Source organism: Microcebus murinus, chromosome 12, assembly GCF_040939455.1.
Source record: "Microcebus murinus isolate Inina chromosome 12, M.murinus_Inina_mat1.0, whole genome shotgun sequence".
In the NCBI taxonomy this organism is placed as follows: Eukaryota; Metazoa; Chordata; class Mammalia; order Primates; family Cheirogaleidae; genus Microcebus; species Microcebus murinus.
Genome location: NC_134115.1, coordinates 70,463,786 through 70,477,481, shown reverse-complemented (window position 1 = coordinate 70,477,481; position 13,696 = coordinate 70,463,786). Strand labels below are relative to the sequence as shown.

The 13,696-nt window shown below is 37.1% G+C and overlaps 1 protein-coding gene across 9 annotated transcripts in view; it reads left to right on the top strand.

Moving 5' to 3' along the window:
- Positions 1-13,696, top strand: part of ELP1 (elongator acetyltransferase complex subunit 1) — a 69,492-nt gene that overhangs the window by 43,932 nt on the left and 11,864 nt on the right. For 7 of the 9 annotated variants that reach the window (XR_001146718.3, XM_012736773.3, XM_012736772.2 and 4 more), the window contains 4 exons: positions 8,231-8,293; positions 10,132-10,192; positions 12,082-12,195; positions 12,686-12,797. Coding sequence is in view for 7 of the 9 variants with exons in the window: in XM_012736773.3 (XP_012592227.2) it covers positions 8,231-8,293; positions 10,132-10,192; positions 12,082-12,195; positions 12,686-12,797 (350 nt within the window). In the remaining 2 variants the exon portion in view is untranslated. The other 2 variants (XR_012922123.1, XM_076008902.1) reach the window with 2 other exon arrangements.

Here is a 13,696-nt window from a genome sequence, read left to right as displayed (position 1 = left end):
CCATATGACATGTAGTGATTTTTTTTTCTTTCACTCATGTAATACATTTGAGATTCATCCATGTTGTAGTTTATTCCTTTTTATTGCTGATAATATTCTGTTGCATGGATATATCAGAAATTTGTGGATCCATTCACCGATTGATGTACATTTAGTTTTCAGTGTGAGGTTATTTATTTATGAATAAGGCAGCTGTGAACATTCCAGTACAGTCTTTGTGGGGACAGGAGTGGGAATACTAGGTTTCACAGTAAGTTGGTGTTTAACTTTATAAGGAACTTCAGAACTTTATGCAGTGGCTGTACCATTTTGTGTTCCCACCAGCGATGTGTCGGTGCCTCTGTCTCTCTTCTGCTCACCAACACTAGGTGTATTAATTACTGTGACACTGGGCATACTCTTTGTGGCTATGTAAGAATTTATCTCAAAACTCAGCTTCAAACAATAAACAACCATTACTTTACTTTTTCTATGGGTCAAGAATCTGGACAGGGGCTTTGCTAGGGTCCAATGGCTCAAGCTGTTTGATGAGGCTGCAGTTAAGTTCTTGGCCAGGGCTGGAATCGTTTCATGGTTAGATTAGTTTTTTTTTGTTTTTCTAATTTTTGCTTAGTAGTATATAGCTGACTTTTTCTTTTTCTTTTCTTTTTTTTTGGGCCTATTGGCCTGTATCCTATAACCTTGTTAAACTCATTCTAGCAGCTTTTGAGTACATACTCTAGGACTCTCTGCATTAAAAAAATGAACATGGTTTCTATGAATAAAGACAGTGTTACATCTTCCTTACAATTTGTATTTATATATTTTTTTCTAACCTTATTGCATTGGCTAGGACTTGCAGTACAGTGTTGAATAGAAGTGGTAAGAGTGGACATCCTTGCCTTTTCCCCAGTAATAGGGTGAGAAATTCAGTTTTTTATTATTAAGCATAATATTTGTTTTTTTTTTTTTTTTTGAGACAGAGTCTCACTCTGTTGCCCAGGCTAGAGTGCCATGGTGTCAGCCTAGCTCACAGCAACCTCAAACTCCTACACTCAAGCAATACTTCTGCCTCAGCCTCCCGAGTAGCTGGGACTACAGGAATGTGCTGCCATGCCAGGCTAATTTTTTTTCTATATATTTTTAGTTGACCAATTAATTTCTTTCTATTTTTAGTAGAGACAGCGTCTCACTCTTGCTCAGGTTGGTTTTGAACTCCTGACCTTGAGCAATCCTCCCAGCTTCCCAGAGTGCTAGGATTACAGGCGTGAGCTACTGTACCCGGCCAATATTTGATTTTTTTAGTGTACTCTATTGCAGGTGTTGACACACTGCAGACTGTGACAAATCAAGCATGCTACCTGTTTTTGTAAATAAACTTTTATTGGAACACAGCAATGACCATTTGTTTACATAATGTCTATGGCTCCTTTTATACTACAATGACAGGGTTAAGCAAAAAGTTGTGACAGAGATGGTTTGGCCCACAAAGTAAAATTATTTACTATCTAGCCTTTTACAGAAATTTACCAATTCCTGCCATCTTGGGTTCAGGATATCTTCTATTCTAGGTCTGAGAGTTTGTTTTCTTTAATCATAAATGGGTGCTGAATTTTGTCAAATGTATTTTCAACTATGATACGGTTTTTCGTTTTTAGACCAGAGTGATACAGTAAATCACATTGATTGATTTTTCATTATTAAACCAACCTTGCATCAAAGCCAACTTGGTCATCATCTATTATCCTTTTTCTATATTAGTAGATTAGATTTGCTAAAATTTTTTTGAGGATTTTTGTGTTTGTGTTTATGAGGGATGTTGGTTTCTAGCTTTCCTTTCTTTGTCAGGTTTTGGTATCAGGATAATGCTGCTCTTATAAAATATGGGAAAGTGATCCTTACTCTTTTGTTATCTGGAATAGTTTGTGTAGAATTGATGTGAGGAGCCAGCTTCTGGTTAAAAATCTGTATGTGATTTTTCAGACCTGACCATAAGCAATTACAGACTTTTCACTAGGAGGCCACATGGGAAAAAGCCACCTTCCCCATGCCAGGCTTGGGTGTACTGCCAATGCATTAGAGTTTCTAAAAGGAGTTGCACTCAAGGACTCAGGCCCCCCTGCAGTCTTGTTCTTTGTACAGTGTTTGTATTCCAAGCCCTGGCACCTTCATTCCTAGGTCTCCTTATCTGAGGCCTTGGGCTAAGGTCATCTTCGGGCACCTCTGCCAAGACCTCCTTATACAGGGAGGAGTGGGAAACCTTGAAGACACTTTTCCCCACTGTGACTCACTACCCAGTACTTTTCCACTCCTAGCCCTCCCTCTTTGCACCCCCACCCCCAAGGTCAATAAAACTGCTGAAGCCTTTTGTTTCAGTCTCCCTGAACAGTGAGACAGCCCTCACATCTGTGCTGATCCACCTGACCCTCTACCAGTGTTATTCCTAGGGGAAGAATGGAACAGAGAGAGTTGACACTTTCTCTGGTTTTAGCCTGCAATGACTAAAGGCTTAACTCTTTCATTTGGGGCTTGTTGCTTTAATCAGCTTCTCTGACACCAGCACACTCTCTCCCAGATCAGCCGAGCTCCTGACATGATATTTTTTTTTCCTTAAATGTTTAGTGGAATTTACCAGTAAAGCTATCTTGGCCTGGATTTTTCTTTATTGAAAATTTTTCATGGTGAATTCAGTTTCTTTAGTAGACATAAACCTATTTAAGTTATCTGTTACTTCTGGAGTGAGCATTTGGTCTTTCTGGAATGACTGTCTTTCAAGGAATTTGTTCATTTCATCTAAATTAGATTTATTGGCATAAAAGTTTTTTTGGCATAAAATTTTATTTTTTTGGTGAGAGAATCTTGCTCTATTACCCTGGCTGGAGTACAGTGGCCTCAACACATCTCACTGCAACCTCAAACTCGTGGGCTCGAGCCATCCTCCTGCCTCAGCCTCCCAAGTACCTGGGAATGTAGGCGCATACAAAACGTATTGGCATAAATTATCTGCAGTATTCTCTTACCCTTTTATTGTCCATAGGGTCTATGGTGATGTTCAGTCTTTCATCCCATTTTTGCTTATTTACATCTTCTTTTTTTCTGATCATTCTGGCTAGAGGTTTATCAATTTTATTGATCTTTTAAAAACAATGCCCTATTTTTTTTTTTCTGTATTCCATTTCATTCAATTCTCTTCATTATTTCCTATGTATTGCTTGCTTTGGGTTACATTTGGGTTTTAAGGCTTAAAATCATTGATTTGAGACTTTTCCTACTTTCTATTAATAGTTTAAGCATATAATACTATAATTTCTCTCAAGCACTGTTTTAGCTACATCCCACAAATTTTGACATACTGTGTTTTCATTTTCTAATTTCCCTTGTGATTTCTTCATCCACCCATGGGTTATTTAGAAGTATGTTATTTAACCTGCAGATATTTGGAGATTTTCTAATCCTTTTTCTGTTATTAATTTCTACTTTAATTCTCTTGTGAATAGAGAGCATATTTTTTTATTAATTCAGTCCTCTTGATGTGTGGCCCAGAATATGGTCTCTTTAAGAGAATGTTGTATGTGTACTTGGAAAGAATGTGAAATCTACTGTTATTAAATGATGGAGTATTCCATAAATGTCAATTAGGTTATGTTGGTTGATCATGCTGTCCTAGTTTCTTCTATCTTTATTGATTTTTCTCATTGCTTGCTTTGTCAGTTACTGGGACAGAAAGAGTGTTAAAATCTCCAGCTACAAAAGTGCATTTGCCTGGGAGGCCAAGGTGGGAGTATCGCTTAAGGTCAGGAGTTCCAGATCAGCCTGAGCAGGAGTGAGATCCCGTCTCTCACAAAAAATAGAAAAATCAGCCAGGCATGGTGGTACGCACCTGTAGTCTCAGCTCCTTGGGAGGCTGAGGCAGGAGGATTGCTTGAGCCCAGGAGTTTGAGGTTGATGTGAGGTATGATGACACCACTGCACTCTAGCCAGGGCGACAGAGTGAGATTCTGCCTCAAAAAAAAAAAATGTATATTTGCCTATTTCTCATTTAATTCAACCATTGTTCGCTTTATGTATTTTGAGGCTCTGTTATAGATGAATAAATGTTTATGATTATATTTTAGATTAATTCATTATGAGATCCCTCTTTATCCTTGTTAATATTCCTTATTCTAGAATCTATTCTGTGAGTTATTAATTTAGCCCTTCCAACTTTCTTTTGATTAATCTTTTCGTGCCATATTTTTTTCCATCTTTTTACTTTTTTTTTTTTTTTTTTTGAGACAGAGTCTCGCTTTGTTGCCCAGGCTAGAGTGAGTGCCGTGGCGTCAGCCTAGCTCACGGCAACCTCAAACTCCGTCAGCCTAGCTCACAGCAACCTCAAACTCCTGGCTCAAGCAATCCTCCTGCCTCAGCCTCCCAAGTAGCTGGGACTACAGGCATTCGCCACCATGCCCGGCTAATTTTTTGTATATATATTAGTTGGCCAATTAATTTCCTTCTATTTTATAGTAGAGACGGGGTCTCGCTCTTGCTCAGGCTGGTTTCGAACTCCTGACCTCGAGCAATCCGCCCGCCTCGGCCTCCCAGAGAGCTAGGATTACAGGCGTGAGCCACCGCGCCCGGCCCATCTTTTTACTTTTAATCTACTAATATGTAGTCTTTATGTTTAAGGGGGTTCGTTGTTGACAGCATATAGTTGGTTCTTGTTTTTATATAATTTGACAAGCTCTGCCTTTTAATTAGAGTGTTTAGACCATTTGTACTTAATATGATTACCAATATACTTGGTTTTATACTTGCCATCTTGCTGTTGATTTTTTGTCTGTCTCATTGATTCTTTGTTTTTTCTTTTCTCCTTTCTTGCCTTCTTCTGGATTTAGTATTTTTAATAATTCCATTTTATCTCTACTATTGGCTTATTAGCTGTATCCTTTGTTTTAGTATTTTAGTGGTTGCTCTAGAATTTACAATACATATCATTAATTGACAATAGTCTACCTTCAAATAATAGTATACCACCACTTCATATGTAGAGTAAGAACCTTCCTTAAAAGGGTATGCTTCCATTCTGCCTGCTATTTCTTTGTGCTATTCTTTCCAACATTTTAATTCTACATGTATTACAGACTCCATAATTTGTTACTGCTTTTGCTTTAAGTAATCAATTATTATTTAAGAAAATTTAAAAATGACCCCAAAACTTCTTTCATATTTCTTCTCTTTTCTTCCAAGAAAAACTGGAAATATGGATTTTTATTTGATATTACCTGAGTTTTAAAAACTACAGGCCATTCAAAATGGATCAACAACCTAAATTTTTTTTTTTTTTTTTTTTTTGAGACAGAGTCTCACTTTGTTCCCCAGGCTAGAGTGAGTACCGTGGAGTCAGCCTCACTCACAGCAATCTCAAACTCTTGGGCTCAACCAATCCTACTGCCTCAGCCTCCCGAGTAGCTGGGACTACAGGCATGCGCCACCATGTCTGGCTAATTTTTGCTTTATATATTAGTTGGCCAATTAATTTCTTTCTATTTATAGTAGAGACGGGGTCTAGCTCTTGCTCAGGCTGGTTTCGAACTCCTGAGCTCAAACAATCCTCCCGCCTCGGCCTCCAAGAGTGCTAGGATTACAGGCGTGAGCCACCGCGCCCGGCCCAACAACCTAAATTTAAGAGGTAAAACTATAAAACTCTTAGAAGAAAACATAGGGGTAAATCTTCGATTTGGAGTTGGCAATGGATTTTTAGAATTAACACCAAAAGCCCAAGGAATAAAATAAAAAATTGATAAATTGCACTTCATAAAAATTAAGAACTTTTGACATCAAGGAAATTGTCAAGAATGTGAAAAGATAATTTATAGAATAGAAGAAAATATTTAAAAATCACATATCTGATAAGGGTTTAATATCCAGAATATGTAAAGAATTCTTATAACTCAACAATAAAAAACCAGATAAGCCAATGTAAAAATAGTCGAAGGACTTGAATAGATATTTATCCAAAGAGGATATACAAATAAATGGCCAACAAGCACATGAAAAAATGTTCAACATCATTGGTCATTAAGGAAATGCAAATCAGGACCACAATTTGCTGTCACATAATACCCATTAGAATAGCTCTAATAAAAACAAATGGAAATAAGCCAGTCACAAAAGGGAATACTGTATGATTCCAATTATTTGTGGTTTCTAGAGTACTCAGATTCATGGAGACAAAGTATAGTGGTAGTTGCCATGGGCTGGGAGTAGGGGGAATGGGTATTATTGTTTAATGGGTATAGAATTTAAGTGTTGCGAGATGTAAAGAGTTCTAGAGATTGGTTGCACAATCATGTGAATGTGCTTAACATTAACTGAACTTCACTTAATAATAATTATGATGGTAGATTTTACGGATATTTTTACCATAGTTAAATGGGGGAAAAAAAAGGAAAAGTGTTGACAAGGATGTGGAGAAATAGGAACCCTCGAACATTTTTGGTGGAGTTGTAAAATTGTGCAGTTGCTGTGGAAAACAGTTTGGCAGTTCCTCAAAAGGGTAAACATTGAATGAATTACTGTATGACCCAGCAGTTCACTTTTAGGTATATACTCAAGAGAAATGAAAACATGTCCACAAATAACTTGTATATGCATGTTTATGGCAACATTACACATAGTAGCCAAAAGGTGGAAGCAACCCAAATGTCTCACAGTGGATGGATGAATGAATAAATAAATAGTGATATATACATTTAATGGAATGTTATCCATCCATAAAAAGGAATACAAAACTGATACATGCTACAACTTGAGTGAACCTCCAAAACATTTTACTAAGTGAAAGAAGCCAGACATAAAAGGTTACCTCATATATGATTCATTTTATGTGATATATCCAGAAGTGGCAAATCCATAGACACAAATAGCAGATTAGAGGTTACCCAGGGGATGGAGGGTGTGCGAAAGGGGAAGTGGTTACTTAATGGGTATGAGGTGTTTTTATGGGTTGATGAAAAACTTTTTTCTTTTTTCTGCACCCAACCCCTGCCTCCATTAAAAATCTTTTGAAGGTAGAGAGGACATAACATAGGGAATATACTAAATTCCACCAGTTCTACACTTAAAAATGATTATGTTACATGAATTCCACCTCAATAAAATACACATGGAGGTCAAACAGCATATCCGCACATCCTATTATGTCCCTTTGTGGGTTGAGGTATAGGAAGAAATATTTAATCTTTTAAAGTATAGTAGTATATACATATTATAGATTTAAAATGCTGAAAGCAAATATAAGAAAATAAAATAACTTATTTCTAACACACCAAGATTGATATTTTGAGCATCTTGTATTTATTTCCATAGTTTTTTCTATGCATGCATATATGTATTTTCAATGAAAATAAAATTGTATTCTGTTTTTAATTTGTTTTGTGCTATCTTCATCTTTTTATGTGAACACATTTTAATATTATCTAATAATATTTGAATTTCTCCAATGATTCTTAAAATCTAGGGCTGCATATTGAGTTTTGTATCTTTTGTCTTTTAAATATCTTTTAATGTAATGTACACTCCTCGTCCCCTTTTTTATGACAGTGAATATTTGAGGAAATCCAATGGATTGTCTTATATATTTCATCTTTTAAAATATGTTAAGTTTTATATGATTTATAAGTATATTAAATAATTATATATTGGGGCACATGATCAAAACCTTTTTACTGTTAAGGGTACAGTATCAAAACTTTCTGAAGACTATAGGATATGAGATGTTGATTACATGAATTTTTTAGTTTTTTGTAAGTTTAAAGTTTTTCAAAATAAAAAGAGAAAAATAAGCATTTTAAAAGAGCAAAAAAAAAAGTTTAGAACATTACTACTCTAATCCATCACATTTTCAAAGTGTCATCTTATTAACAATTTTGGAGCCCATTTAAACCTGCTGAGTTAAACTTGCTGATAAAGCTGAGACTGGTCATTTTAAACAGATCTTTGTGGTGGTTTTGATGTCCAAGGATGTAGAGGTATGATGCTTACCTTGTGTTGTGTCATTACTTCCAGAATACACATTCCTTTCTCTCTACTGCATCAGTATTTATGGAGCATGGACTCTAGGCCAGTCACAATCCTAAGAACTGGGAGTGTAAGGGATAAGGCTGGCTAGGAAGATAGAGGAAGTCCCGTGGGCAGTTTACAGTTAGTTGTGATGAGCATCTGATATGCTTGCTCCATTCACCCATTGTCTTCCTTACTGTTACCTTGTCAGGATTATGAAGAAGCTGTGCTCTTGCTATTAGAAGGAGCTGCCTGGGAAGAAGCTCTGAGGCTGGTAAGAGAATTTTTTAAATCCTCTGTATGTCAGGTGCTAAGTAGAGAGGACACGCATGCAAGAGAGTTCAGGTCAGCTGGGAATTTCTTGTCTTCTGAAGTTAGTGCAGTTAAGTATTAGGTCATTAAGTATGAAATGTCTGATTTCAAATCAAAAGTGTAGTTTATTATATCTCAAACAAGAAGCAGTACAGTTAATTGCAGTGTGCTCCCAAAGTACCAATACAGTTTTGCCATCTTTTTTTTTTTTTTTGAGATAGATTATCCCTCTGTTGCCCCCAGGTAGAGTGCAGTGGTATCATCATAGCTCACTGCAACCTAAAACTCATGGGCTCAAGCAGTCCTCCCACTTTAGCCTCCCAGAGTGCTAGGATTACAGGTCTGAGCTACTGCACCCAGCCCAGTTTTGCCATCTTAATTATAGCTTGTTTTTGCTAGTAGCGAAGCCTGGGGAGCCAGTGGCTATGAAATTACCAAAGGTGTTTTCCACAGCTTGTTGACAAATATTTTTCCTTGCAAGAACTGGTCCAAAGCCTGGAAGAAGTGGTAGTCACTTGGTGCAAGGTCTGGTGAATATGGTGAATGACAGAATTTCCAAGTCCAGTCTCTGTAGTTTGAGTGGTGTTGTTTGTGCCATATGTGGTCAAGTGTTGTCTTGGAAGAGGATTGGCCTGTCTCTATTGACCAATCTCGGCTGCTTAATTGCAAGTATCTCATCATTTTGTCCAATCAGTTGCAGTAGACATCTGCTTTAGTCGATTGATCAGGTTTCATGAAGGGGTAGTGGATAATACCAACGCTGGACTACCAAACAGACACCATTAAGTTTTTTGGATGAATATTTGGTTTTCAGCTGTGTTTTAGCACTTTATCTTGATCCAACCATTGTGCTGAACACTTGCAATTGTCAAAAAGAATCCATTTCTTGTCACATGTAACAATACGGTGTAGAAATGGCTTGCCTTTATGTCGTGACAGCAAAGAAAGGCAAGCTTCAAGACAATTCGTCTTCTGACACTCATTTAATTAATGTGGAACCCATCTATCCAGCTTCTTTACCTAGCTCATTTGTTTCAAATGACTCGATATTGTTGGAATAGTAACTTCAAACTTTGCTTCTAATTCATGTGTAGGTTGAGATGTATTTGCTTCCAGTACAGCTTTCCTCTCATCATCATCCACCTTGGTGTCAGGTTGCCCACATGCCTCATTTTCAGGGTTAAAATCACCAGAACAGAATTTAGACCATTGACATACTGTGTGTTCATTAGCCCCATCCTTCTCAAACACTTTGTTGATACTTTGAGCTGTCTGAATTGCACTGGTTCTGTGATGGAACTGATATTCAAAAATAACACGAACTTTTGACATATCCATGGTTTCACAAAAATTGGTCTTAAAAAAAAATTTGAAAGATAATCACAAGCCAAACATACATTTGAAAGACTGAAGATGTATATTCATAATAAAAAGAAAACAAGAAGCGTCAAAATGAAATGTCAGAGATATCAACTGTCAAACTTAGTACTTAAGGAAATATGTCACTTCATACATAATAACCTAATAGAAATAGATCAGTTTCCCAGCCTAAGGATAAGCAGTATTTTTAAAAACATTTTTAACATTTAGCCTTGATAATATTTGGAATTAGTTCTCCACATGTAAAACATGCTGATTTTTACTGAAAAGAGTTGAATTTCCTTGATTGCCTTGGAGGAGGCCTGCTTTTTAGGAAAACATCCTGGTTACCTCTGAATATGATGCATGTCTTTCCAGGTATCTTACCTCTCCAATGACTAGAAATTTTCCTGCCTAAAATTAATATGTTTTTCCTTGTAGGTATACAAATATAACAGACTGGATATTATAGAAACCAACATAAAGCCTTCCATTTTAGAAGGTGAGGTTTATATTTTAGATAGAATTCTTTTTTTGGAAGTATAGGGAAGGGGTAAAAAGAGAGATGGGAGAATCTCCCTCTGTTATTGCATTTTTAAATAATATGTTGTGTAGACGTAATCTAAATTTCCCACTGGGTATATTTAATTCTGACCAGAATGTTTTAATATGCTAAACTATTAGATGGTACCCATAAAAGATTTGAATGTTAGAAACCTGTGATAAAATACAATTAAGAATATTTATATTTGGGAATAGTTGGTAAACGTGAATATGTACTATATTATAATAATAGTATTGTATCAGTGATAAATTTCCTGCATTTAATAATTGTACGTGGTTATGTAAGATAATATTCTGTTATTCTTGAGAGAAATGCTGAGGTATTAAAGGATCATATCTGCAACTTATTCTCAAAAGGTTCCACAAAAGTAATAATGTGTTTGCGTGTGCGTGTGTGTGCACACGTGCAGAGAAACAGGATACAAAAAAATACGGTAGCCGGGCGCGGTGGCTCACGCCTGTAATCCTAGCACTCTGGGAGGCTGAGGCGGGCGGATTGCTCGAGGTCAGGAGTTCGAAACCAGCCTGAGCAAGAGCGAGACCCCGTCTCTACTATAAATAGAAAGAAATTAATTGGCCAACTAATACATATATATATAAAATGAGCCGGGCATGGTGGCGCATGCCTGTAGTCCCAGCTACTCGGGAGGCTGAGGCAGAAGGATTGCTTGAGCCCAGGAGTTTGAGGTTGCTGTGAGCTAGGCTGATGCCATGGCACTCACTCTAGCCTGGGCAACAAGCAAGACTCTGTCTCAAAAAAAAAAAAAAAAAAAAAAATACGGTAAAATGTTAATTGGTAAATCTAGGTGAGGGGTATATGTGTGTTCATTGAAGTACTACAACTCTTATGTAGATTTGGAATTTTTTAAAATATTAAAAAGTTTAAAAATAACACCTTTGCAAATATAGTGTATAATTATTAGAGAACAGGTAATATGAATATTACCTGTTTAAGAATACTCACATGGTCACTGTGACCCTTTGAAAGCAAGATGGAGAAGGAGGACCTCAGTTTGATTTACAGAAATCATAGGGAGTGAGGGTTGATTTTTAAGTTCTTCCATTGTAAGCAAGTCTAACCTGTAAGAAATGCCTGGACTTTCTGACATTTACATGTGTTCACATCCTTACCCTGCCTGTTCCTCATTCCTTATCCTGATTAAAACTATTGGTGAGGTTCTTTTTTATCATTCATTTTAGGTACCCCTAATTGGATACTGAAAGCATCATTCCTGGCTCTATATCCAGCCAGCCAGCCATTACTTAGATTTTTATTACTAATGAGAATCTAGAAAAATGCTGATAATTCATCTGTGTAGACCTTATATCTATTAATAAAATGCAGCCTTGGATAGTAACATTTTGCTTTTTTTCACGTTTTATTAGTGAGTGTCATTTTTTTCTCATGTATTTTTCCATTGGGCAGTAATTTCCGGAAATCATTAGATACATTTATTCCACACCCACAGACATTTTGATGAGTGTGTAGGAAGAAACAGTCAAGCACTCTTCCTCTTATCTTTATTGACAGCTTCCTGTGCACTCCTTTTATTTGCCAGTCCTCTCTTGGGTTAGATACCAAGTCTTCATTCAGGTGATTTTATAAGTTTAGTGGTAGAGAGTATTCTGGGATGATGCTGATGAACTGTAAAATCTGGAATCTCAGTCTCCAGTAAACTAATGCTGATTAAGCGAAAAGCTTGCTTGGAAGACCTAGTAACCTCTTTATTTTTGTTGAATTCTAATCCTGCCCTAACCTCCCTCCCTCTTAGTTTTTCTCTTTGCTTAAACATCATACTCAAATTATTTTCCATTCTGCATCTCTAGCCCAGAAAAATTATATGGTATTTTTGGACTCTCAGACAACCATATTCAGTCGCCACAAGAAACGTTTATTGGTGGTTCGAAAGCTCAAAGAGCAAGCACAGCAGGTGAATCTGGGTGAGTGTCTGCATGAAGACCTTGAGACTTGCTGGGGAATGGGGGTGAGTAGCACCACACGTTGTGTGAGCTGCAGTGTTCCTCCTGTGATGCGATTACTGTGCCATGGGAAGTCTGAGGACTTTGTGAAACCCCTTAGGGGCATGTATGTCTGTGTTTGTGTGTTGGAGAAAGTCTTGGGGTGGGACCAGCCATGAATAAATGGAAAAAGCTCTGCCAGGCACCCCCCCAACCAGAGCAGCTGACAGCTTTTGTGTTTATAAAATCCTTCCTTGTTTCCAAAAAAAAAAAAGAAAAAAAAAAGTTTGGTAAACTACTGACTTATAGTAATAATAACTGTATTTAATATTATTCATTTTGAGATCAACTTGTTAATAATTTTCTTCTTGTCTTTGATATGTTCTAGTTGACTCTAGTCCATTCACCTCCCTGAAGGTAAACCCACATTAACAGGCAATGTTTTCAACTACATCTGGTTTTTCTTTTCTAGAAGATGAGGCGCTCCATGGTCAAGAGTCAGACCTCTTCTCTGAAACGAGCAGCATTGTGAGTGGCAGTGAGCTGAGTGGCAAATACTCCCATAGTAATTCCAGGATATCAGCGTATGTATCAGATTATTTTGCACATTGATCATGTCCTGGGCATGTGGAGAGAGTAGAACCAAATAGATTGGTTTTCTACTAGGATGGTGCAATGGGATTGGGGAGGATATTCTTCAAGGCTATGTGAAAGTTATGCAAGGACTTTCCCAGCATATCTAACAGATTAGACTTAGCATTGAAATGTTTTCTTCTGTGGCTTTGTGGCCTATGTGTTTGCCCATTACCTGTGAGACACTTCCACTGGGCACTTAATTTATATAATATCTGATTTTACCTGTTGAGCAAATGAAAAGTGACCATAATGTGTAGGCTCTGAAAAAAATGAAAAGGTTATGAAGAAGAAATATTTTAGCCTGCTTGAATTCAGAATCAAGATTGTAAGAGATCATAAACAGAAGTCATCACACTTTTACTCAGTATAGTAATTTGTCAGAATTATTTTTCAACACTCATGCTAGATGCAGTGGATGTTACCAAAACCTTATAAGGAGATACAAGTTATAAGCGCTTATAGTCTTGCTTGGGAGACATTAAACAATGCAATATTAAATATTTAAACTGAATTGTGCTTTAGGAATTTAGAATGGAGGTCTGTAAGTTGTGTGTGGTGACCAGAAATTGCAAAAAAGGCAATTAGAATTGGGCTTTTAAGAGTTAGGAGAAGCCGAGTGTGGTGGCAGATACCTATAGTCCCAGCCACATGTGAGGCAGAGGCAGGAGGATCACTTGAGCCTAAGAGTTTGAGGCTGTAGTGTGCTATGATTATATCTGTGAGTAGTTATTATGCTCCAAACTGGGTAATATAGCAAGACCTCATCTCTTGGGGAGAAGAAAGTTGGAGAGAGAAAGTCCCATACAGAACAAATGGCATGATGAAAGCCCTCTGAGGCAGGAAAGAA